Source organism: Montipora capricornis, chromosome 2 (assembly GCF_036669925.1).
Source record: "Montipora capricornis isolate CH-2021 chromosome 2, ASM3666992v2, whole genome shotgun sequence".
Classification (NCBI taxonomy): Eukaryota; Metazoa; Cnidaria; class Anthozoa; order Scleractinia; family Acroporidae; genus Montipora; species Montipora capricornis.
In genome coordinates this window covers 50,847,490-50,874,989 of record NC_090884.1, presented here as the reverse complement: position 1 = coordinate 50,874,989, position 27,500 = coordinate 50,847,490, and the positions used below count along the sequence as shown (strand labels likewise).

General features: G+C 38.2%; 3 protein-coding genes across 5 annotated transcripts in view; 1 reads left to right on the top strand and 2 right to left on the bottom strand.

Annotated features, from left to right (window-relative positions):
* The window catches only part of LOC138026041 (DNA (cytosine-5)-methyltransferase 1-like), a 44,985-nt gene extending 43,094 nt beyond the window's left edge, over positions 1-1,891 (top strand). The window contains exon 46 of the mRNA XM_068873224.1: positions 1-1,891. This exon is cut by the window's left edge and continues 712 nt beyond it. The gene's annotated coding sequence lies outside the window, so the exon portion shown is untranslated.
* Positions 1-20,370, bottom strand: part of LOC138026048 (discoidin domain-containing receptor 2-like) — a 20,599-nt gene extending 229 nt beyond the window's left edge. The window contains exons 1-9 of one of the 3 annotated variants that reach the window (XM_068873236.1): positions 19,708-20,370; positions 17,395-17,510; positions 12,115-12,461; positions 11,293-11,440; positions 8,892-9,392; positions 8,006-8,140; positions 6,807-7,232; positions 4,582-5,628; positions 1-2,868 (exon numbers count right to left, since the gene is read on the bottom strand). The exon at positions 1-2,868 is cut by the window's left edge and continues 229 nt beyond it. In XM_068873236.1, the coding sequence (XP_068729337.1) occupies positions 2,567-2,868; positions 4,582-5,628; positions 6,807-7,232; positions 8,006-8,140; positions 8,892-9,392; positions 11,293-11,440; positions 12,115-12,461; positions 17,395-17,479 (2,991 nt within the window). In that variant the 5' untranslated portion in view covers positions 17,480-17,510; positions 19,708-20,370 and the 3' untranslated portion in view covers positions 1-2,566. Of the gene's footprint in view, positions 2,869-4,581; positions 5,629-6,806; positions 7,233-8,005; positions 8,141-8,891; positions 9,393-11,292; positions 11,441-12,114; positions 12,462-17,394; positions 17,511-19,284; positions 19,332-19,523; positions 19,667-19,707 lie in introns of those variants that run through there. The other 2 variants (XM_068873243.1, XM_068873250.1) reach the window with 2 other exon arrangements.
* Positions 20,371-20,993: 623 nt separating this feature from the next.
* Positions 20,994-27,500, bottom strand: part of LOC138026135 (uncharacterized) — an 18,231-nt gene continuing 11,724 nt past the window's right edge. The window contains exons 3-5 of the mRNA XM_068873344.1: positions 24,084-24,158; positions 23,114-23,221; positions 20,994-21,210 (exon numbers count right to left, since the gene is read on the bottom strand). Coding sequence (XP_068729445.1) covers positions 21,143-21,210; positions 23,114-23,221; positions 24,084-24,158 — 251 coding nt within the window. The 3' untranslated portion in view covers positions 20,994-21,142. The remainder of the gene's footprint in view (positions 21,211-23,113; positions 23,222-24,083; positions 24,159-27,500) is intronic.

Genomic DNA, 27,500 nt, shown 5'->3' with positions numbered 1-27,500 from the left:
AAAGCGAGTCGGGGCAAGGTCGACCCAAGCCCCACTCAGTTTTCGCACGCATTTTTTTCTCTTTCCCTACTATCTGGGAGCCTGGAACCACAGTGGAGTAACTATGGAACAGGCTACGTTTAACTTGTCTCTCTGGTGTACCCATATATCAAAATCCTCGGTATGCGGGGCAACGCGATCCATGAGAAAAAGGGTACGCCGCATCTCATTCCTTCAGTGAACTTAGAGGTCAATGAATTTTACGATGTTGCCGATGTAAAACACGACTGACTGACAGGAACTCAAACTTGGCGACTAAGCGAAAGACTAAAGCCCTGGCTACACGTTCAAACATTGCTATAAAACATTTGTTGGATCAACAATGTTACAACGCCATCACAAGGTTGCTCGACTAAAGTGACGTGTATCCAACATTATTAGAAGCGTTCTTATAACAATGTTGGGACGTGTTCTAACAATGTTACAACGTGTAGCTGGGGCTTAATGCTTTTGGAAGGGGTTGAGAGCCGCGAATAACATCACCGAACATTACACGACTACTTGACCACTAGCTTAACTACCCAGGAAAAGTAAGGAAAATTGTTCGTGCCATAAAGCCCAGCAACATCCTCAGACTGAGCTTTCGTTTCCCATTGGGTGAATTAGTGAGATCCGGCGTTTAATCTTATAGTACTAAATAAGCCATTTTCGAGTTCATGCCTGCCTCCTCTTCAAAGCGAGTCTAAGTGTGAAGTTTTTCTTACGAAAATTAGTTTTCATTCATATGTAAACTAGAACTAATTACCATCACAAAACTTCGCACTTAGACTCGCTTTAAGAGGAGGCAGACATTAACTCGAAAATGGCCTACTGTTACTACGAAAGTAAGTTGTTTAATTTAAAGAAAAATCTGAAAATTACGTTACGGTGTATAACACGCCTTACAAAAACAACGAAACCTAGCGACCACCTACGTCTGCAAGAAACTCCTCAGTAAAATAACTCGCCATGCACTAAGAAAACAAAGGAAAACTTGCAAACGGTATTAATTAAGCTGAAATACTTTATACATTACTTATACTGTAAAATTCCAGAATCAAGTTCATACTGTTTATACGCATCTCGTCTCCTTTTCCGCACTGGATAAACACAACAAATTCCTTAGAAATATAGAGGGACCGTAACAATGGTAAATATAATTAAAATTAAGAAACGTTCTCCAGCTAAAGTCTTTTTAAAATACGAGCTTTCGATGGGTAAAAGAAGTCACCACAGTGACTCCAAATGCGGATACCAATTCTTGCCCGCTACCTAGGCAACGGTCTTAACGAATTCACATTTTCCACTCGTGTCACCAACATTCTTTTAACACAGACGTAATGGATTCACGTTTCACTCTTTTGTTATCTGCACATTTAACTAGAAAACCTCACGGTTCCTTTAACCTCTAGGCTCCAATTACCTAAACTACTTTCCTAATTATTTTCTATAATTAACTTGTAATGTATATAACAATCCTTTGTAATTAGTCTAAGTGTGAGCAGAAACCCATAAGGGTTGAAACGTGTAACGCGCGTTCACAGCTTCCGAATATTCAGTGCTAAGTACCATATTTGGAAACCCCTAGCTCCAGTTAATTTCGCGAGAGAACATTGGTGGTATTGCGTCACGGTGTTCTTGCGACCTGATTGGTTGAATGTTTCTCTCTTGCTGTTCCAAATATGGTACTTAGCAAACTGAATATTCAGAAGCTTGTTTCCCAGCACACAAGGGGTCGTTACACGTTTCAACCCTTATGGGTTTCTGGTGTGAGTTAATAAAATATTGTTGTTGTTGTTATATTCCAACTTCAGTCATCGCGCCTCGTTCACTTCTTTTTATCCGTCGAAGACTGTAAGCTGGGTTCGTACACATTTTTAACCCAAAAATTCAAGGACTTTCAAGGGCCAACTTTTGAAATTTCAAGGACCTCTTTTTTATTTACGTCGAAGAATTTACCCATGGAAATAGTCTGACAATACAATTCTTGCTCATTTTCCATACCGTACATGCGTGAAAAAAATGCAAAGGCACTGGTAATCATTCTCGACCCCACAGCTCGTCACGTTTGTATGACATGACTTGAGTGGCTGATCACTTTTACTGAAGCTGTCAAAGATTAAAAATGTGGGTCAGAAATAATTCAAGGACCAGGAATGAAGAGCAGAGATGAGCAGAGATTTTCAAAGACTTTCAAGGCCTTGAAAATGTACTCTCAAAATTCAAGGGTTTTCAAGACGCGTACGAACCCTGTGTAAATCACGCAGTCGAAAGCTCGTATTAAAAAAAAAAAAAAAACTTAAGCCGGCGCACTTTTCTTGATTTTAACAACCAATTCCTTCCAACACCTGACACGCGCCCCGATGCAAGGTGCACTATTATACGATCAATCGTTATCATCTCCTCCTACAGTACAAAGCCTATCCAATAGGAAAATCATTTTCATCGACTAAACCAAGTCCCGTCACGCGGTTAGGACTGGCTGCCCTGATGTCAGACGATCAAGCGACATGGCGTTCCAAGGCTCGGCGTTATCTCCATGGGTTTTCTAGACCTCAACCTCGCTCAGTCGCACACGCTCAGCTAAATCACTATGTAGTTCTGTAAATGATGGTCTCTCTTCCAGCTCTTTTCGCCAGCAGCGTAACATGAGCTGATACAAGTTGTCTGGACATGTTTCCGGTTGAGGCAAGGCAGTGAAGGCCGAGTCTGGACGATGGAATAGGGCCTGCATTTTACTGATAACTTCCTCATCGGTGATATCCGAGTAGGGGTGTTCTCGGGCTAGAGTCAGGATCTCCCATAAAGTCACGCCATAAGCCCACACGTCACTTGCAGTTGTAAAGCGACCTACACAATGTCAAATCACAGAAGGAAAGTGAGTAACCGAATTCTTGTGTTTTCGACCATCAACATGTACAACTGAAACACGTGCCCTTCTTATTTGCACACATTTGTAAGCGTTGATGGAGCATGACCCGTATCTCCGTTTGGTGAGTGCCGAGGAGGGTGAGACTAAATCGCGTGGGTGGGTGGGTCGTGGGTCGTGTTTGTTTGAAGATAAAAAAATATATATATATATTAGCTCCCTCAGTACTCGCTCCAAATTTGGAATTGCCCAACGAATTAATTTCCCCGAACTCCTTTTATGAAACGTTGAACAAAGGGTTAGGGTTACATGGCGTGTATACATGGAGGATCTCGGACCCACGACTCACGACCCACCCACCCACCCACGCCGATTAGACACTCTCTGCCAAGCAATTCCTTACTTAGATCGATCGTAGTTTCCGAAGCGTGTGGCAGCTCTCGTAAAGTATAATGTGATTGGCTCGATACCCAAGCCAACAAAGCAAAAGACTAAACAATAGGCCGGTTTCGTATTCTAACGAACAGACTGGATCTAACATGAAAAGGAGGCTAATGCGGGCAAAATAATTTGCATTTGAAAAGATTTGCCCGCATTAGCCTCCATTTCATACTAGATCCAGTCCAGAAGTGAGAATTCGAAAATGGTCTAAAACAATGACTCAATAGAAGCTGTTTCCAATACCAAACAATAGCAGATTATGAGAGCTGCTACTCTACTGGCCCGGGTTGCTCGAAGCATGGTTAGCACTAACCGGCGTTAAATACCATGGAAACCCCTATAGGATTTGACAACGGTTAGCGCTAACCAAGCTTCCAGCAGCCGGCCCCTGGAGTTTATACTCCTATCTACTAGCCATAGCCGTTGATTTCAACATAATGCTTTACAATTTATTGTTTGATTGACTCAGTGAAGGAAATAAGTTCCCTAGGGCGTCTGCCTAAGACTGAAGAACCTTATTAATTCCGCCACGTGTTGTCGCTTCGGGTGAGTGCATAAAAAGCCAGGTGCTCGCAGACTAACAACCTTTCTTTCTGTCTCTTTCCACTTTTCTACTCTGGCTTTAAACTGCTTCAGGGCTGACAGCACTGCCCCTCACAGCATAGAAAAACTTGAAATGTAACTACAGTTCACTTAAAGTTGTCAAGTGATCCTAATTGATGGCAATAGCATTTGTTTCATATCTTCCCGCAAATCCAGTCCGATTGATTGTTCATCCTCTTGCTCAATTTTCTTGAGGATCTCATCTTTACAGTCACTCGCCTCAATGGAGACGATCGTCGTCTCAACAAGGTAAAAAAAATCCTCTGCTACAAAACGCTGAAGGGTTTCTTAGCTAGATCTTTACTTAAATAGAAAACATTATATACTTTACTGCCTACAGGATTCGCGCCCTTTTACTCGCCTAAAATTTCAAGACTTCTTCTTGGCTTTCAAAGACCATATAAGACCAAATCCATGACCTAGGAAACACTGAAATGCACACGGTTCGAATGAAGTTGTAGCGTTGTTTGCCAAAAGCTAATGATGCTTTTATTTTGTTTTACCACAAATTAAATTTACCAAGATATCCTAGGCCTTCATTTTACAATATTGGAAATCCATGCCTTTCCAGGATTCCCATGACCTGTACGAAACCTGTGCCTTCAATTTCATCTAAAGTAATAAGAGATATGAAGGGGTTCAAAAGTTACCTTGAAGGATACACTCTGGTGCCATCCATCGTATTGGTAGAATAACCCGCCCCTCAACGCGGTAGTAATGTTTGGAATACAAGTGCCTTGACATTCCAAAATCTGCAATCTTAACAGTGTACGCATGCCCCACAAGGCAATTCCGCGTGGCCAGATCGCGATGCACATAGTTCAGAGATGAAATGTACTTCATACCAGCAGCAACTTGCGTTGCAATGTAGAAAAGGGCCTGGGAGGCCACATACTGCTTTTCACTCTGGCCTCCCTTGCGTCGATTTGGATCAACATCGGGCTTCAGTTCCCTTTGCTTAAGAAACTGGTTTAAATCACCATTCGCCATGTACTCCACAATCATGCACATGGGATCATCCTGACAAACACCCAATAACCTAACAACATTTATATGCCTCAGGCCTGCCATTGCTTTCACCTCCTTGAAGAATTCATGTTTAATATTCTTATCAACATCAAGTTTAAGTGTCTTGATAGCCACCGTGGTTCGTTTGATATTCCTGAATTCATCACCTACGATTTTATCCAAACATTCAGCCTCACCAATGTACACCTCTCCAAACTGACCGTCCCCTATCTTCTCTCGAAAGCTTAGCTTCTGTCGTGGGAAGTCCTTGAAACTGCTTTGCCTGGGTCTCATGTTCAAGTCTTCACTTGGATTGCAATACAAACTAGTGCCCGACACTCCCTGGTAAGGGTGCGAGTACAAATCCTCATAGATTGGATTGCGAAATGTGTTGTCTGGCGGTGGCGAAACTGCATCAATAGGATCAGCATACCCACTTACGACTCGAGGCTTAGAGGGAGAGGTTACTATCGAGAGGTTTTTGTCCACTGGAGTGTCGGGTTCAGCATATTCATTATCTGAAATATCGGCATTGAAGTCCACTTGTAAATTTAGTGGAGAGACAGGAGGCTTTGAGGTTGGACTTGGCAAGGGTGTAGATGTTGACAACAGAGGAGTGTCTGGCTCTGCATACACCACTTCAGGAACTGATTGCTCAATCTCCAGGGCTGGAGCAACAGGAGGCTTGACTGCAAAAAAAATTAAGTGAAAAGTGACACAATTAAACTTTGGACATCAGGTTAAAAAAAGACTGCAGAAAATACCAGGGACTTCCTCGGAACTAAAAAACATTACAGGGAATTTCCATTATCCCACAAATTATATCTCAAAGTCTATGACTGCATTGTCTAAACAAAGTCTTTCAAATTTCACTTTATTTTATCCCAAAGCATGTTTGTTTCCTATAAAAATAAACATGCATCGTTTTCGTGTAAACAGATAGAAAACATGTGTGATTTTTCCAGATGTACAATGAAGTTTTAAAAAGCCAGACAAGCAACGCAAGCACATAACTGCTCAGCCTGCAAATCTAATAGGCCATTTCATTTTCATTTGCCGTTTGTCTCGGTTTCGGTTTTTGGTGCTCAACTATTGAAAGGGAACTGAGTTTGATTTGCATGAGAATATGCAACTCATTTCCATTTGAATGGTTGTGCACCAGGACTCGCTTTGAAACTGAGGCATGCAGCAACTCAGAAATGCGCTATTGGTGGTTTGCATCTGACGTCACAGCGGCCATGTCGGTAAACAGGACAATGCAATTAAATGTCTTTCGGGAATTTGACAACATTGTTATGCAAAACTAGTGGGGCCATTTTCTATTGTTTTGTACACCAACATGGCCCTCTCATCACGTGGATGCAAACCAAGAATTGGCATAAAGGCCTGACCCCAGTTGTTCAACGGGCGAATAATTTTATCAAGTGGATGCAACCTAAAAAACAACCTTGAAGGGTGAGCATCCCAAGACGTTTGCCAGAGATTGTAAGTCCTGAATGGACACTGTGTCTGCTGGCCTGCTTCTTCGACCAGATATCATGATCAAAGTGCCTAATACTAACAAGAATTCAAATACTAAGGGTGCATTTAATAGACCTTATTCCAGAATAAGAATATGTGGAGTGATGATTTAAAATGTTACACAATGTACGTCTGGTGCTTTGAAGCAACTAGGATAATAAAGATATGTTTAAAATAGCATTTAAAGTAGCATAGGTGTCCTCCGTAAACGGAGGATTTCTAACTTCTATTCCATGTATTACTATTCTGGAATGTGGTCAATCGAACACACCCTAATTACTGTCTTTATAAAATCTTAGAAACCTCTCAACATTTACAGGGCTATAATGAATAGAAAAACACAAACCTTTCTTTAAAGGCTTCACATCTGAACCAAGGCGGTGAAATTTGTTGGTGTTGTTGACATACACATGTGTCTCGGGTTTTGGTTCATCTAGCTTTTCTCCTACACTAGCATATATTGGACAGGCAGTCACATCCGCATGTCTAACCCCACTGCCATTTTGGGAATCATATCTTAGGTTATTTTTTTTCTGCTCATATGCACTTGCATTCCTCTCCACCCGCTGAGGAGACGCTGCCGGCTGCATTTCAACTTTGATGAAATAGTTAAATGGTTTGTCACGATGGAGTACCGGTAACCAGTAAGGAAAGCGCCACCAGCAGATAAATAGAACCACAATCACAAGAACGGCTAATGCTGCAAAAATGATACCAGCTATCACACCCCCATCAATGGAGCTGGAGCTACTATCTGATTCCCCATGTCCCTCTGTAAAGAACGAATGAAACTGAAATCAGCAACTTCACTGCAACAATACAAGACTAAAAATAAAAACATAGTTTTAGAAAAATCAAGTGCAAATGAAATGGCACATTAATATTGTTCTTAAAAGCCAAACACCAGTGATTTATAGGAACAATGGTGGGCAACGTTTTCTGCCAGCCAACATGACAAGAAAATAATTTAACCCGTTAAGTCTCAAAATGAAAAAGGACCGTGATAAAAGCTCCTCAAACTGCACAGAAAGTGTGAAATTTCATTTCGAGGGATACACCAACCATTACATTTCTTGACTGGAGGTGTTTTTCGAATTGTTTATTCATCATTTATTTTCTATGTGCCATTCAAATTTATTTAGTTCAACCACACGCAAAAAGAGACAAAGACATCTTAGCATAAAAGTTCTATGACATTCAGTGTATGTGAGGAGAGAGGACTCAGGAGAGATAACTGTGGCACCAAGAAACCAGAGTAACTTTGGCCATTTTGCAGCTTAATTGAGACCCAAATTTAGGGGTGTGTTAAAGATGAAACAACAACAATGATATTCAATGTAAGGAGAAATGTTAGAGTGCTTCCTGCAAGTGAAGTTGCCTGGGATACTCGCCCGACAGGTCTCTCCCAACTAACTTTCAAGGCACCACTGCCCAATTTTCATCTATTGGGGATGAGTTCAATGGCAAATTCAATCCACTTTGTTACATTGCTCCCGAAAATCTCAACAGACAAAATAATAAGACTGAAAAAATCATAAAACTTACGAACGTATAATGTTGTTCCATGTGATGGGCTGGTAGTTGTTGTAAAGCTTTGTACTTTTGATGGCACTGTCAATGTTGGAGGAATGACCACAGGGGTGCAGAATACATCTGGAGGAGACTTGGAACCCAAAGGAACTAAAACAAATCAAACCTCACCTGATTACCAACTACAGTGTACTTAAACTTCCCTTTCCACGGCAATTTGATGCGCATAATAAAGTTGGTTCACTTGGACAACTAAACAAATTATGCAAAACCAAAAAAGAGATTGCAGACTGTCCAACTTTGTGAGTATGAAAAATCGGGAGAAATGTTAGTGAGTGCCGAAGGCACAAGCCACTAGGGGAGGCTAGGGGCATACCCCATCAGAAAATCTTAAGGCTCACAAACTCAATTTCTAGGGTTCTGGGACTACAATATCTGTCAAAAATGTTCGATAAATTGATAGGTATTTTATGATTGTTTACCATTATACATTAAGCTGTGCTGGCTGTCTTAATATAGACCCATTTCCGTAATTCCCAATCTAGAAGACAAGAGAAACAAACCTTTCAAATGCAAAACAATCTAACTGAAAGGGGTCTATTCTTGGCTTCAGGTAATTTATTTAACATTTCTTGCAGTTTTTTTAATTTTATCAGGATATCAGAGTTGAGTATACTCTATTTTATGTCCTTGTAATGTAAGCATTATGACAATAAATTTTATTTTACAAAACAAATCAGAATGGATGTCAAAATCAGGATTTTTCCCTATCCCGATCTCATGTTGGTCAGGATTCAGGATTTTCAATCAAAATTTAGGTAATCCAGACAAAATTGGGATGGTTGGACAGTCTGTCCCTGCAACAGATTAAAAAAAAAACTACCAATAACAGAGGACATACCAGATTCAAAAGTAACCTCACTGATCAATATCCAATCCCCTGCAAAACTGAAGTTTAATTGAACTGATTTCCCAGTGTTTCGACACAAGTCAATGGTAACATTAAGGTTAATCCAACTCGTTCCACTTGTAACAGCCTTTGGTCTCTTTGTCACTGATGCATTAAATGTAACTCCATCCTCACTGAAGCTCACTTCAAGTTTAGAAAACAACTTGACGGATGCCTGATCTCTGACATTGCAATGAATAGTAACATGATGGAAGATTCTTGTGTCCAGAAATTTAAATACAATGTAGGGGGCTGGAGTGTTCTTTGCATCCCAGCCAATCCAGCCTAATCCATTGCCATCAACATAATCCGCTGAGGCTGGCCTACCATCCGTGAGAAATCCAAGACCATGTGATAGAAAGCTGTTCTTGGTCAAACCATCATAGATTGAATCCGTGAAGTTGTATCTCGCACCCATAGTGCTTCCCTGAGGCATAGCATAGGCAACAAGCCCTGAGAGGCAACATACACAGATTTAAGCCACAGCTTATTTTACTTTAGAAATATAACACAAGGAGGTTGGTTCTTTTCTTTTCACTTTTACAGGGATGGGAGGAAGGGGACCCCAAAAAAAAACGTTTTATAATTATATATTATTATAGATCACATGTAATAATAATAATAATAATAATAATTCGAAGGTTAAAAACTGCTTTACAATGACAATGAATTAAAAACTAGATTATAGAATTATGTACATAAGAATAAAAGTAAATATTTACAAAGAATGTTTTTATAAAAAGCATAGTCAAATAATTTTTGTAAAACCTAGTATCTAACGACAACATCTTTAACCAAAAAATAAATAAAATAAAATACAATTCATTTCCATTAAAAGTGAAACCAAGAATATTACAAAGATCCTAAAATACTAATAGCGTTTAAGCGGCAATCATCAATGAAATCCCCTTGTGGGATATTGTGTTATTATTATTATTATTATTATTATTATTATTATTATTATTATTATTATTATTATTATTATTATTATTATTATTATTATTGTGTGATCTATCATTTTACTTTCTTACACCTGTAGCAGGATCTTTGTTTTTTTTAGTTTCAGTTATATTATCTTTACCTTTTGAATGCTTGGCGATTCGTCTTTCAAAAGAAATGGCTGAACCATTGAGTCAATGAGTTTCAAAGATTTCAAATCCTAATCTAAGGTACGAATAGCCATGGTGACCAAAACAGGCCTCCCAGCAACTTTTTTCGAAAAAAATGATAAGAAAAATAGGCTGTTCAAGAAATTTTTGTCCAAAATATAGGCTCTTTATTGGAGCTAAAAAAGATTTCATACATAGATTTCTGTGCTTTTAAGTAATGGTCCGGCTAAGAAGCAGGCAGAAAAACAATAGCCCGCGGCAATAGCGTCGGTTAGTTAAAATGTGCCAACATTTTTAATCAAATTAAGTTTGGCTGTTCCCATTGGTGTAAGCAGCTAAAAGCGCGAAATTTGAATTTCAATGAAAAATGTAATCGACTTGCCGTCTAAAAAATTAGATTCTGTTTCGTAGAACAAATCATTATGCCTTCAAAAACTATGTTTGTAAATATCGTCAAGATTCTATGCGCCATTTGATTGGCGCATAGAACAATGCCCAAATTTGGCCGAGAGACAGAGATCAAGGGCATGGGGAAGAAGAAATCCAAAAAAAGCTTTTTTTTCATTTTTTCTCATCTTTTTTCGACATTTTCCGATATTAGCCAATCAGATGCCTCGATTGGAGTGAAGTTAAAAATTAATATTTCGCAGCTTCTAAGTACTTTTGCCGCTGGGCTGCCTGCTTCTTAGCCGGACCATTACTTAATGTGTTTGGTCAAACTTGGCAAGTTACAGATTTGGGGGCCACAGTTTTTGCCAGAAATTTTTAAAATAATTTTATTTTTTTTAGGAAATGTATACAAATTATAGGATAAATAGGAAATATAGGAGGTCTGAAAGGCCTGCAAAAATTCTGATCATAATCACCAATGACAATTCCACAAAATATAGTAATAACTGTATCTTTTCGTCAAAAAGCTGGGTCAAGTTTTCAGTTGATGGATCAGTGTTAATTCCAGGTTAAGAAAAGGTATGACCTAATTGTATTGACAAAATATTTAAGCCTGTTTGGTCCCCGTCAAAATAGCCCTGAAGTCTAGACAAAAGGTATATGTATTTTTGAAGACTGGAGTTTAGTTTTGATTGTGAGCTATGACACATGTGCTTTACACAATATCAAGAAGGTTTGGGAGGTGAACAAACTAGGTACTAAAACGTTCAATTTTATCTCGAATTTGTTACCGTGATTCATGGGAAACTTCTCTTGTGTATATACAAGCATATAAAATAATATTTATAACTCACCATTTTTGACTTGACAGCCCAACAGTTCAAACCTCATGCAGACCGACGTGTTCAAATAGAATAAAGGCGCAAGTCTGATACCATCTGCAATGATAGGTGGCTTAAGCATGCTTCTTTGCAGTAAAGTGTCCTTGTTGCCCTTGAAATACTAAATGCAGACATGACAAAATGAGAATTTCCAAAAAAGTCAAAGGTAGAACTAAATACCGTAGTCTGTGTGATAAGTTTCTAGTGGCCCAGTAAGGATATTGATGGCTGAACTAGATATAGATTGCCAGCCATAACAAAGAACTCACTTCTGCAATTGGGTGGCATGCAGTAAGAGCTCTTTCAATCCTGGTCACACATTAATTAAACAGTGATTTAGCAGTTGGTATGGAAATTGTCTGCTTGAAGGTCACGAACAGTTACGGTATTGACGGTGAGTCAAAGATTGCTTTATGTTCATAAAGAAATTAAAGAATAAAATTAATAATGTGCGACTGTAAAAAAATTGGCGCGGTGGTTGACTTTCATTGGTTCAGGCAAAACTGCTTCAGTTGTGGTTTGATTTGATCCAGACAACTTGTCATCACAAGAATTACGATTGACAGAGACGGTATGAAACAGTCCGCTGATTCAGTACTGATAAGCTACCACTTGATACTTGATTCCTATTGGTTAAAACTGTACTGAATCAAACATTCCAGTTTGTAATTTTGCGTTCCAGTAAAGAGTTTTGTTTTAGCCGGTGTTTACTACAATAGGTGAAATTAAACATATCTACCTATCTACCTATCTTTCTATCTATCTATCTTTCTTTCTATCAGGCTCATTTCTCACCTGAACATGTCCACTTTCATGATAAATCCATTTCCATGAACGAGCCACCTTTCGATTGGGTGTGTAATTAATCCAATACTGCTCAACTTTCTCTGCTCCACCCTCCCTGCCTTGCATGCTGATTGCTTTGATTCTCAAAGGCATATCAAGATTGACTTGTATAAACTGAGTGTAAATTAGACTTGTGCCCTTGACATTTGAGGTTTTATTTAATGGGCACCATCCTCCATAACCACCTGTTTGATTGAGTCTAGCATATTTAGGTCCAGCTTCTTTTCTAGAAGATGTAGCCTTGAGCTGATCATCCTTTATTCGTCTATCTTCCATTCCTAATGGCGACAAACAATCTGGAACAAATAACAATACATTAAACTGTAGTCAACCAAAGTACTACAAATAACGCTGTTATAGAGCGGTTTTCAAATGAGTGACGTAAAACCAAAACCAAAGCAATTGCTTTGGGCAATCAAAAAGGACAGAGACAATGCAGTAAACCAATCAAAACTTGAAGTAATTACACGAAGTCGACACAAAGCACGGGAAAATGTGCACGCGCGAGCCACGATTGGTTTTGGTTTCACTTCTGATTGGTTGAAAAATTGGCACGAGAACTTTGAACCAATCACTGAGTGAAGTAATTATAAACCAAAGCAATTCGCTAATTACTTTCGACACTCAATCGAAAACCACTCTTAGACTAGTACAGTTTCAAGCAATATGAAATTTCCAATATGAGGATGGATGGTCAAGACAGCTCTCTTACAATTCTCTCCCTCATGGTTTTCATCGAGAGCATTTAAGTCTATTAGGCAATTAAAGGGGGATAAATAAGGCAATACACAGTTTTTAGGAAGAGTTTCATTAATGACTTTTATATTTTTTCCCTACTTACGGTTTTAAAACTATACCGGAAGATTTAAAAATTATCACATTAATTACCCGCACCTTTCTATAACCCGCACCAACAACTGTTTGCGGAAAAATTAACACATTACCTGCAGGTAATCACCCGCAAATTACGGTACCTAGAAGACACCATCTTGAGTAAATGCCAGTCAAATTGGGAAAGTGCTGGATGATGGAATGTGATCTACCATACATGTACCTACATTCAACGTAAAAGGGGCAGGTCACGCTATTTTAGTCAAACTTCAAAAACACGACATGAAGTCTTTTAATTTGCATCAATGACGACAAAAAATAATCCTGTAGTTTTGTTACCAATAAGCACTGAAGTGCACTGAAGCTACATGTATTCTTTGTTGTTTGCCGCTAAAGATGGAGAGGATAGAAATAGATTGAAACATGCAAGAGACTATGTCTTCAGAAAGTCGCCAAAAATTAGATAAGAATAGCTCTTTGTACCATAAATACATTTCATCTCTTCTCAGTGGGTTGTCAGAAATGTTGTACATGTAAGCTAAAGTACGGGCAACATTCTTGCCAAATTTCAGCGAAAAAGGATAAAAACTTGCTGTAAACCAACTGGAAACATGCGCCTCATTCAATGAAATTTTAGTTTTGAGAAATAATGCAACGTAAACTTTAGGGCACTTTTCCGGTGTAAGGAGATTAGATCTCAAAACGTGTGAAAAGTAATTACCTGTTGATCAATAAAGTAAGGGCTCTTCTTACATAGACAATAGCAATTTCTCTTGCTCAAAGTATGAGCCTTTATCACTAGCGGCGAGCGCTGCGGCCCATTCCTTATTAACTACCTTTGAGCTTTTCCGTTTTGGTGCCTTCTTCACACTTGAAAAAGGACACAATCTTTTGCGTTTCTTTTTTGAAGACATCTTCCACAATAAACAAATCAATTACGTGTGACAGACTAACCGCGCGATGCCAAGCAAAACATGCTGCGCTTCTATCACATGACTTTTAATGGAAGTTTAATCGATAATGACAACATGTTGACAGCTTCTCATTAGGGGCGTTACTAAACACAGGAACGGAACGGAACAGAACGGAATAAACCGGAATATGCCGGAATGAGGAGGAATAACACCGGAATGAAACGAAATGAACAAGAATGGTACCGGAATATACCGGAACGAGCCGGAATGACACAGGAATGAGGTCGAATGACACCCAAATAAAGTGGATCGTTGATAATATATTTACATGAAGGATTGTGAGAACATATCGTGACTCGTTCGGCAAGCCTTGTTACTTCCCTTTTAATGTAAACTGTTTTTTTTGTCAGCCTCTCTATTCTGCAACAATTACCGGTATTCATTCACAGTCTGGAATGATAAAAATTACTTTTTGTTCCTTGTCATCCCGGTCCATGCTAATCATCTTGATTCTGGTGTCCTTCTGGTTTATTCTGCCTTTAAGTTATTCTGTTGTCATTCCGCCTCGTTCCAGTATATTCCGGTACCATTAAATATTGTTTATTCCGTCTCATTCAGGTGTCATTCGGTTTTATTCCAGAGTCATTCCGCCTTATTCCGGCATATTTCGGTTCATTCCGGTATATTCCGCTTTATTTTTGCGTCATTCCGCCTGGTTCTGGTATATTCCGGTACCATTCTTGTTTATTCCGTCTCATTCCGGTGACATTCAGTTTAATTCCAGAGTCATTCCACCTTGTTCTGGCATATTTCCATTCATTCCAGTATATTCCGCTTTATTTTTGTCATTCCGCCTCATTCCGGTGTCATTCCGCCTTGTTCTGGTATATTCCGGTACCATTCTTGTTCATTCCGTCTCATTCCGGTGTCATTCCGCCTCATTCCGGCATATTCTGGTATATTCTGTTCCATTCCGTTCCATTCCTGTGTTTAGTAACGCCCTCTCATTAGAGATAATTTATTCATAGAATCGTTTTTCCTTTTTAACTTTGTCTACACGAAACCTTTTTTCGCGGAACTTTTTGCAACTAAAAGAATGCAATGAGATGTACCAGGAAATATCAAAAACTAAAATTTGGCAAAATTATCAATTTTGGGGTATACTGATACCTTAACTGAAATTTTCCTATTTAATGGTCCGCCATTACTAACTTTAAAATCTTGAGAGAGCTGGATTGAGGAGAAAATAACGTCAAAGACTCAATAGTTTAAGAATGCAATGCGTTTGTATGGGACTAAATTAGTATGCAGCACAGGAGTTTCAGGCTTTCAGATAATTTTTGAACTCATGATTTGCATACATGTTCAAAATAAACTGTGTTTACATGCTGTTCAAAATTTTAAGCTTTAATTGAGTGAATGACATCACTTTTCCCTAGATCCAACCCTCTGAGGTCCACTCAGTCAGTTTTGAATGTGAATAATGGCAGACCATGAAATCCAAAACTTATACTTAAGGAGGCTCGAAAGGGCTTTTAGCTGCGCGCGCGAGTAACCTACACACCATAACTGAGAAACATGCGTCAGCTGAATGAATCAAATTTCTATCTATAGTAGTGCGTGCAACACACCGGAAGTGAAAATATGGCGTAAAATCGTGCGAACCAGAAATACAACCTGCAGGAATAAATTATCTGTATCTCGAAGTCTTGTGCGGTGACCTATCTTGATTTTTCGCATGCACGTATCATTCACGATGGCACTTTAAATAAAAAAAGTTTCGGGGAAATTTATCTAGTACAATTTTCTGTAAACTATAAAACACCATTTTTCGATGTATCTTAAATTCTACTAGATAACTTTTTGTTGTACTCTCTAAGTTTATAAGATATTTATAGTTTGCCTACACTGTGAAATATCCTTCTTTGATATCTTTCATTGTTTCACAAACACTGCAGCAACAAAAAAACCCTTTCGAGCCTCCTTAAGGTGAACAGCCTTTGGATAAAAATCAAGGCTCAAAATTTTGCCAGGCAGGTGTTAAGCAAACCCACTTTCAAAATCTGAAGGAAAAAAGGAGGTGATTCTTTTAGTACCACTTTAAATTCCTGCTCGTGGCCTTATCAGGAAATGGCAGCTACCGTATTTACCCGTGTATAAGTCGACCTTTTAAATTGGCCTCAAAAGAAGCTCCAAAAATCGCCCTCGACTTATACATGGGTCAAAGATTTCGAGCCAAGTTCCAGCTAAATAATTTATTCAAAATTAACATCATATAATGTGGTCTTTGGGCATAACGAACGCAGTGGACGAAAGACTTCAAAATGAATGACGAAAGACTTCACAATGAATGTAATTAAGCAATTCCAGTTGAATTGAAAAAGGATTTGTTTTACTTTAAATGTTGTTCAAAGATACTCACAAGCACAAATATGAAATAGACACTGGAAATTTTCGTTTTCCAAAGGCGGAAGCTCTAAAAAACATTCTTGTTTCTTCAAGAATGTTGCTGTTTAAGGAGTAAACTCATTAAAGACTTAAACTCATTAAAACGGATCCTTCAACGGCTTAGTAACCTGCCGCAATACCTTGTGTTTGCGTGCAAGCATGATCGTCACTCGTGTTGCCTGAAAATGCTGATTGGTAATGATTGTTTTTTATTCTTTATACAAACCTGGATGATTTAAATGCTTTTGCAAACTTTGTATTGTTTGGTTTATGACTTTTGTTTCGTTTGCCACGTGAGAAATTATAAGTCAAGGACCAATTAAACCTTGCACATTTCGCATCGTTTTTGAAGTTATTTTCAAAGATTGACTCCTGCTTCTGTGATGTTGTGCTTACCCTCTAAAGCCCTTTATCCTTGAACAACGAAACAGGTTAGTTTGAGGTTTACATGTTTACATTTTCTGAGAACTTTTTCGAAATTCAAGGACAAAATGCCCGCACATACAACAACCGCTGAACCACAAACTATTAAGCGCTTGAGGCCCTTAATTTTTTGTGAATCCACAGTTCTGGAAATCAAAGAATTCAAGATTAGTATCCCATGAACATTTAGCAAAGAAATTAATTTTATACACCTGGGTGGAGAGAGGCAACGTGAAAGTAAAGTGTCTTGCCCAAGAACACAACACAATGTCCCCGGCCAGGACCCTAACCCGGACCACTGGATCCAGTGTCGAGCACTAACCGTGAGGCCACCGCGCCTCCCACTGTTATTGCTACCTCTTTAATCTTTTAATCATCTCCGTCAGCGGTTTTCAGAAAGGTTCTTAGGAGCACAGAGCCTAAGCCAAATGTCATTTAATAGCTAGGAGTTGATTTTAATGAATAAAGAAAATGGAAGCACCAGGAGAAAACACCTTGAAGTCAGGTTGAGATCAACTGGTACTCAGCCCATATACCACTGCCGTGATTGGAGGGGCGGTTGATTGTCACTATGCCATCCTGATTCTCCTGATGCCATCCCAACTCAGCTTACCTTCCGAGGCCCCAAGAAAAAGCCAATGGCTTGTCCACAGAAAACAAATCACCAAAGTGCAAAACAATCTCTTTAGGGCCTCCATTTTAATGAAAAATAATGCCAGAGACAACACTCTGCAAAAAAAGACAAACATTATATAAAAGTGACCATCACTGACTAGCCTAAAGTGTGTCGAAATTGATGACAAGAGAAGGACAGTTAAATCAAAATTTTTTTTTTAAGAGCCTGAATACTGTCTACCCCTTGTTAGCACACCTACTGTCAGACTGAACTTGTAACCAAAAATATATAGAGACAATAATTTTTAACTAACAGGCACTACCAACATTTCTTTTTGTTATTGCTCATGTTGTATTTAACTTATTTGCTTGTGATTGTTAAAGGTGTCACACAATGACAGCACCCCTCTCCATACCACATGTACTGGTTTTGTGTATTAACTAATTTTCAAAGTGAAATCAAAGTTTTACTGCTAGAGTTCTTGCAGTCTGAAGATCACTATGTTGAAGTGCTCCATCTTATGAAGTTTTTCTCTAAACTATCATAAGTTTCATATTGTTAATTTAACGATGCAGCCTAGTAACATTAATTTTCTGTTTTCTATACTTTCTTGCATTTCTATCGTAACTGTTATTATTAGTGTAAAATGCTTTGTTTATGACCCATCCCTGCCCAGTTTAGGAGTCAATGGGTTAACTTAACCAATCACATTAGTGATACAACAGAGTTTATTGCGTATTAACCTTTTAAGGCCTGGGGGGGTGCTCGTTGCCGAGTAACATCATCTGGCGTTAGACAGAGTAAAATCTATAAGTGGCCACTGGGATTTAAAGGGTTAACTTTACAATAATTTTTAAGGTGCTTAGCAGAATAAACACAATAACCATTAACAAATTATGCCCTGTTGTTGCTTTATGTAGCAATAAATGATCCTGTCTAACCATGAAAAACAGATTTGAGAAGTTTCATTTGTCCAAGTACCATTTCTATGTGGTTTCACTTTGAATCAGTTTGAACTTATGCCTAGAGTTACTATTATAAGTGTGTCAGTATTCAGAGAGAGTTAGAAGCACATTCAACACTGCATTTTGCATTTTAAACAATGCTTTTTCTCTTTCAAATAAACTTATCATAAATTAAAAAAAAAAAATTGGAAACCCACAAGGAATAACAGAAAAAGCTGGGACAGGGTCAGAAATGTCAAATGATATTTCACAAGTAAATTTTTAAGAACTCAACAATTATTTAAAGCATTTGTAGGCAGAATCTAATGACTTACACTCAGTCAGGTATGTGGCGATTCAACATGTAAGCTATTGTCATGGACAGTCCACAAAAATTAATACGCCAACGTGACCGGCAAAGGAACAAAGAGATTTTAGAAACAATATTTCAATAATTTGGACATCTATGTAATTAAAACCAGACACAATCTTCGGCCAAAATATTAACCTCCACATGACTCATAAATCACGTACGCAAAAAACTCCTTTTCGATGTACATCTGCCGGGGTAAGACTCCATTCTCTTGTGCGATATTACTTTACAACCGAAAACACTTCCATATGAGGCATTATTAATTTTGTCAAAGTTAACATAAACCTCAAAAATATAAATTTTTTAAATTGGGTAAATTACGTAAATCGTATTGCTAACAAATATCGCCGATTCCGTAGGCATCCTCAAGCTCCCAATATATAATTGCAAGTGATTAAAGGAGTGAAATCTTAAATTTAATTTTCGAAGGTCATTTGATACACACAAATTCGGGAAACGCGCAATGGACAGTAGTGCTACAGACCTTTAAATTAAGTTGCTTCAAATAATCTAAAATCTTCAAGAAGAGATGTACATGAGAAGTAAAAATAATCATGCTCAAACTCTTACCAAACGTCTCTCGTCCCCTCAAACTTAGCTGGTCGCACATTTGCGAAACGAAAGCTCTGAATTTGGTTTTGACAATGCATCAAAAACAAAAACGAAACACCCAACAAGAGGTTTTGATCTATGAACTCGTTATTTACTTTGACGATTTATTTTGTTATAAGGACCTATAAGCAATAAAGCTAAGCTTAAGATTACTTTGGATGAATGTTAAACACAAGCCAAGTAAGGTATAGAATCACCTGGGGGCAAAAGTCCTTGATCTCCCGAACCATGCCCAAAAGTCCGACTTCGAACCAACTTGAAATCATTTTATCAACGACTTTGAGCTATCACTGCGTGGTTTACTGAACTATTAAATACTTGACGGCTACCCGTTCGGCGGCCGCAAATGGGTTTGTTTGCCCATCACATCCTTTCACATACCTTCACTTCATGTTTATACAAGGAATGGATGCCTTGCGCTTTCAGGGAAACACGACCCAAGATGAACGATGGCGCTAACAAACTTGAACCAACCCTAAACCCTGGAAAAGATACCAGTTATGAAAGGTGCTGTTCAAGATTGGAATCTAGCCCAAGATTGTTTAGCAACCAAAAGTGGGCAGTGACTACCGGCTCAAAACAGACTTTTTCAGCTGTGATGGTCCCGTGATCCATAGCGCCTGAAAACCGGAAATGATGCGCATTGAGGTCGCACCCATCACACCCCACTGCCTCTCACCACAATTCTCGCGGCACATCAGACGTTTTTTGTAGTTAGTTTGGTTTTAATAACTCCAAAACAGCCTACCGGTACCGCTTACTGACCTTACTGACCTTACTGTTACGTGAACAACGTTGTTTATTGTCTTCTTCACCTTCTTGAAAGGATGCCACAACAAGAGAATTATCTTCCCAGAAGTGGCGGTTGTCAATTAAAATTTCTTGGACAAAGGGGGGTTGATTTCATTTCTGACTTAAAGTCATCAAATGCATAAAATCCCTTTTAAGATGTTTATTTTAATTTTGTTAGGTTATTTAAAATGAATACAATAATTTCTATTTTTTATGTCAGCATAGGTAACCCAAACTCAAAATTAGTTTAGTTTAGTTTAGTTTAGTTTATTGAGATTTGTCATTCCTAAATTCGAATGCTTTAGGCAACGAAACGATTTGTAGGGTCTATATGGGAAACATGAAATTCCAAAAAAAATCAGCCAATCCCAGTTCATTGCGACGAAAACAAATAAAATGAACTCCTTTGAAGGATAGGAGCAAACTTCAAAACTAGCCCAGTACGCCTCAAATCGACACAAGGATACAAGGTGCAGTAAAAGTAAGTTTTATTTCATTCATTTCCGTCGCTGTGAACTACGATTAGCCGATGTTTTTCGGCATTTCATGTTTCCCATATAAACCCTACAAAGGGTTACACTGACTATGCATTCAAATTATGAGTTTGGGTAGCCTGTGATGTTTGGCACTAAATTTAAGCCATCAAAAACATGGATTTCTTCATTTCGATTTAATTTGTTCTAATAATGAATTAATTGTGTTCTCAAACAAATTCAAAGAACAACCCAACAGCATGGATTGTCATACAGTTGTTCATTGAAAGGGAAAGATTGTATGCTGACCCAAAAACAGAATTATCTGGATTGGAGGATTAATAATGATCCCAACTAATTTAAACCTTGTTTACCCAAAGTCAAAGAAAGTTGATGTACAAGTTCTCTCAGCTTGATGAAATTTTATTGATCACATTTTGATATTTTGACAGAGAATTCCTTGATGAGGCCAGGCTAGAAGACAGCCAGGCCAGGCGTGGCTGGCTCAAAAAGTTCCAATATGTGCGACATAACTATTTTACAAGAAATAATTATTCCTTCAGAAATCCTTTGTCTCCAAACTTTGTTTCCTGGAGTGCTCTTTCAATACTTTGTATTTCTAAGAAAATAAAGAAATAATAACAAAAGTCAAGAGACAAATTTATCTGGACCAATGTTTTATAATTTAGTTATATGTTCAGAAACAAACACAGGAAGAAAACAATGCTGGAATAAACAATACTGTGTTGAAGACCTTAGGAAATTAGCAAAAGGAAAAACCATGCAAATTCAATATTTTGCTGTAATGTGGTTGGAAAATGCACATTTTTTTAGCCCTAAGGGAAAGTTTATTTAATATTACAAGAGGGGGGGATGAAGATATTGAAACTCGAAGCTTGAAATTTTAGCAGCCCCCCTTGCTAGCGGTTCAATTTTTCTTAGGAGCCCCCCCCCCCCCCTTGGTAGTCAAAAACATTTCAGAGCCCACCCCTCCTCCTTCAATTCCTTTGCTCCCCTGAAAAAAAATTGCTAGACTGTATTAAATATATTTACCATTATTGTCTTCAATGGTTTATACTATGACAGACTTGAGATCCAGTTGTGATGAGATTCCTGTTGAGTTCTTGAGTATTTATTGTCGCAGAGAGCCTACATCTACTCCAATGCTTCACACATAGTTTTCATGGTAGCGGCTCATCCATGACCAAACCCTCCGGCCAGATCTGGAAAATTGGCATGTCTCTGTTTCCGTGGTCTGAAGTGGCTCAGCTGTAGAGTCTTCGTCGGTGTCACTATCACCAATGACAGCTATTGACATTGTCGTCATCCAAGTCAGATTCCCAAACAGAATCACTAACAGGGTCAGCTGGCTTGTCTTCTGAGGTGGCCTCCTTGTCATTTCTGAGCTGGAAATCTGCGGTGAATTTGTCTAGTTTCTTGCCAGCAGATGGAAGTTGGTGTTCCTTGAGGTACTTGTCCAGCTCTTTTACTTTCAGTTTGTTCAGCTTTCGAGATTCATTTAAATCAGACCAGTTATAGTCCTGGTACTGCTTGCCCTCTTCAATGGTTCGATTCAATCTTCCCTCTCTTTCTCTGATATTACTAGCTATTGTTGCTAGCTGTTCCAAATGCTTAACATAGCTAACAACATGCTTCTCTTCAACACAAAATTCTTCAGAAAATGTTCTCAGTTTCTCACAGTTGCTTGATGAGATGGATCCATCCTTGAACAACTTCCTGATATTTGCCCTAGGGGCACGATCATCTATGGCTCTAGCCTTCCCATTGATCGTTCTTGTTGTCTTGGAAAGAGGAAGGTAGTGACTTGCATTGTCAGGATCTGGGTAAGGTGCAGGAATTCGTGAAAACTTTGGCCCAACCCAATCTGCCTTTCCGCACCTGTTGCACGGCATTTCATCTTTCTCCAGACATCCTTCTCTCACATACTCCATGTACAGTTCCCCAACGCAGTAGTGTTTTTCAATGAAGTTCATAATCTTTGTAATGTAATGATATCCAGGAACAGATTTCTTTTGCAGAGTGCTCCCTGCACTGGAATACTGTGTATTAAGGTACGTCTTGTTGAAGAAAAACGTGTTCTTCGTTTCTGGTACAAAGCACTGAATGAACTCATTTCTAATTTTTGAAATTTTCTACAGCATTTTTGGGATGAACAAGAGTGTAATAATTACTGAGACTACATTGTAAACCACGTGATATATAGCTGAGTTGAACAGGTCATTAAATTGTTGAGTTGAAAACCATCCAATCTGTATGATGATGTCATGTGTTGGTTTTGAAGTATGCAAATTTTCGAAGCCCCCCCTTCGGGTGTCTAAAAATTTTCGGAGCCCCCCCTCAATATCTTCATCCCACCCCTTGTCATATTAAATGAACTTTCCCCAACTACTGTACATGTACACGTATTACTAGCTGTGATTTTCATAATTCTACAGAATCTCACCTTCAAGCTCCAAGCGCCAAACTGCGTTTTGGCTTCCCATAATCAAAATTCAACTAACCTCCAGAGTGAGCATCTTTGTGCTCCCCTTCAACATCCATGGACAGAGATCGATGGCAAGAGATCACTGCTCTGTGAGAGACAAACCATCCACATCCAGCTCCAACACCTGACATCAACCATCAAGAATATACATCGCACTTGAGCATTACAAAATAACTAACTACGTAAAGAAATGTAATACCAAGTAACTATGAAAGACATTTCATTTGTGTTCTCTGTGTTTAAAGCGCTTTCAACAATTTCTGGAATGTCTTATTACAAAGATTGACTCTAAATCACTATGTCACTCAACAGCAATGTTATAGTATCAAAATTAATGAAACACCAATAATTATAGCTTAAAAAAAGATACATTCATAATTTACTGTGACATGGATCACCATAGCAACAGGAAAGCCATCTTAAAACATCCAATATTTGGTACTATTTAAATGAAAATATCTCAAAACTGGTGACCCCAAGTTTCTATCACAGTAAAGAGAAAAAACCATCAGCAAAGTTAAAATGAAATTCTCTGAAATAAATTCAGAGCCACTATGAATATTTTGTCAAGTTGTGGAGGTAACTCTAAATCAGCTTCAGATAATTTTTTGACCATTGAAGAGAGTTTGAAGTAAAAACTAAAGGTAAAAAGATGTGATGTTTCGACCGAGCTTTGCATGGTCATTATCAAGCTAAAAGTGAAGAAATTTTTATCGTTTTTGAGATATGAGAATTTAAAGAACGTTTTTTAGACAGCTCTTCTATTTCTATGGTAACCTATTGTTGTTTTAAAGTACCATCATATTGCAGTTTGTAATTTAATAGTTGTGTGCATTCAATCCTTGTAAATAGTACAGTTGAAACTGGTTTCTGCCTCCTTAAATCTTTTCCAAAAACATGTAATTTGAACAAATAAAGGATGATGCTCCCTTTGCAGATTAATTTCACTGGATGCTCTAATTCCTACCTGCATTTCAAACACTTACTAAGAGAGAAAAGAGGAATATACTTCTTTGGGACTGGAGGAAAAACAGAAAGGCCAGCAAATGTAAGACCTCCTCCTTAAAAAGAGTACATGCAAAAGAGAAAGTATAAAAGTAAGCCTCAAAGGTAATAATAAGTTGTGATAAAAGAGCCAATGTGGCAACAAAACATTGGTTCAGTTCATAAAGAAATAAAAGAAAAGCCTGGGCAAGCTAGGTTCTGGAAAACCTGGTCTCCTATCCTACCATCAAAGAAGACCTGAAGAGCACTCATAGTGTTTACTGCTTTTCAAACAACTGTCAATCAAATTATGCCCCCAACTGGTTTAAAGCCAGGCGACAACACCAGGGACTACATCCCCTCCTTGAAACATTTTCAAGCACTGACTGGGGTCTTAAACCCATTGACCCCTGAGAGTGACACTTAATAGAATTTACTCTGTCTAATGCTGGACAATTTTACTCGTCATTGGTGTGGGGGGGGGGGGGGGGGTGTCCTAGGGAATTTGAGGTGTGAACGTGTTAACATCCTACACAAATTGACTTCTTCTGTTAAATGGGGTATATAAATCACAGTCCTTATCTGAGACGACTGGAAATTCTTCATAATTATGTATACTAACTGTTTCAATGAAGCTATAGTTATAAATGCAGCTCTTTATTTTACAACCCTGCGTATTGGTCACACCAGAGTTGAACATACAACCTCCCACACAGTATTCCAAAGGTCAACCAAGTCACAGGTTGGCCAAGCTTACAAAAGAGGATCAGTTTCAAGTACTAACTACATATGTTGGTGTGACTTACGTGAGAATCTATATTTGACAGAGTGCTACTGATGGCCATAAAAGTTGTCTCAGTCAAACTTAATTGCATCACATTCCCTACTTTACAACAACTTGAGTTAAGATTCCATACAAGGTACGGCTTAAGTGCCACTATGACCATATTACTCACGGTTTGCAATAAGAGCTGGCGGCTGGCGAAATTTGCCAACTATTGCATGTGAACTTGCCACCAACTTTTCCTTGGAAATTACCCCAAATTTTACTAATAACATGAGAAACATTCGCACAGAACACAAGCCTTGGATCAGCAAGGTTTTGTTCATGAAAAAAACAAAAGAGATGCCTGAATTCTGACTAATATCAGTGTTGATTTCTTTTTCCCTGAAAGAAAGCCTTGAAAGGGGCTATGTCATGCTATTTTTATTAGCATCTTTTGCAATTATTGTCTTGTTGACGACATGCTGTTGCATTGTTATGTCACAGACAAATGTAATTCAATGTGTGAGAAATTCATGTTCTGTTCAAATACCCTTAGTCCGTTATCTGTTCTCCAAAATGCAGGAAAATGCATTCTAAGAGGCCCAAATTTCAAAATTTTCATGGGGAGGATGCCCTGGACCCCCCTACAAGTTTGTGCCTTCAGCTCTTGGAAAGCACACCTTCGGCGTGTATTTTCCATTCTCCGCCAACTCCTCAGGTTTTGCCGCCTACTAAAATTCCTATAATTGTAAACCCTGATTTGATTCTTTGGATTTCAAAACCACATGTAGGGTATGTTAAATAATCCCTAATTAAAATGACCCAGGTTTTGAGCCTTGATTTCACAAAGACACTTGTTAACTTGAACAGGAATTTTTCTTTTTAATTGTCCACTATTTATACTAACTTTAAAATCTAGAGAGAGCTGGATTGAAGAAAAGACCAGTTTAAGAACGCAAATGCATGTGTATGCGGCTGAATTAAAATGCAGCACAGGAGTTTGGGGCTTTCAGACTTTGAATTAAATTTTTCTATTAAACTATGAAAAGCAATTCTTACAATAACCTACTAACACTACTAAAAAACACACATGAATGAAAGGGTAGTTTCTAAAGAAACTGTGGTATCTGCGGCCTTTCCCTACATCTAGGTACGACGGAAAGCCGCAAGAATCTGGAACAAAAATTCATCTTTCAAATCGGCACCCTTAATCCTTATGGTATTAACGAACGCTTTTCATTTAACTAATATATTCCTATTTTTCACGTTGCCATGTTACCACCAATAGCGTAGCTCCTACTCTACTATAAAACTACACGTAACCCATAATCCCTCGATTCGCTCTGACGAAGGGCTAACGCTCGAAACGTCAGCTTTTAGCTTTTTGCACGGTGGTCAATTTACATTATCAACTCCGTTGATAAACCAAATTTTTGTAAAAAACACACAGTAAGCTACTTACACTTACACTAATGCTGCACAATACCATACTCACTGATCTGTTTACAATATCATAATTACATTTATTTGCTAACTTGGTACAATACAGTGCGATACAATACACTACTTAGATTACCTACAATATAAGACATTGTACTTGTTTAGTGTTACTGCCCAGAAAAAAAACTATATTATTAAACTTTACACATATCGACTCAAGTGACACCACCTTCAAGTTGGTACATGTATGTTTGCTCACACAACTCTTACATAAACATAACTTCGTGTTTTAGCAACCTATAGCACTCATTGTCTTGCGATATAACTCATTCAATAAAAACTTTTCATTTCACCTGAAATCTTTTGAAGCTTGATTTGCCTTGAGCAGCTATAAGCTTTTCAGTGTTATATTTGCTTTGAACTATAACTTCAAATAGTGAAAAACAGGAACACAATTCTTCTTCCGACTATTGCATAAATAAAGTTTACCTAAGATGAGGAGGTAGTTAAGTCAGATTTCTCATCTAATATCCCAAATATAATACTTTCATATTCAAGTTTCCTTTGTTTTTTTAGTTAGCATTAACCAAAATCATTCCAAAAAATTGTAGAATAAACACACTGAAAAAAAAGATTCTTAACTGTTTCTTGAGAGGCTTGGCAAAATGTGCAGAGATCACTTTCAATCATCTCTATTTTCACTAATCGGGAATTCAAAAACAGAACATCATTTAATTAATTAATATTTTAAACTGAAAACATTGAACTTTTAAACTTGTGTTTTGCATATACACATGTATAATAAGCTGCACTTAAACACCGAAATTTTAAGCTAGGGAGTAAACAATGTCAAATTTTCCCTAGAGGTCAACCAGGCTTCCAGATACATACAAGTTCATAAGGCCAGGGTGTCAATGAGGAAATTTCCAGGAGGTCAGATTTCCACAGCTCCTCCCAAACCATTATAAATTTCCCATTATTTTTTCAAGTCATGATTGTTGACCTGAGACTCCCCTCTTTTCTTTCCTCTGAGGATGATCAGTCAGTTTTGAATGTAAATCCAAAACTTACACTCAAAGTAAACAGTCTTTGGCTAAAAATCAAACAGGACAATTTTGCCAGTCACATGTTAAGCAAACACACAAATGGAAGTGATTTTTTTATCATAATATTTAGCACTTTAAAACTACTGTAACAATGAATGAATTAACCA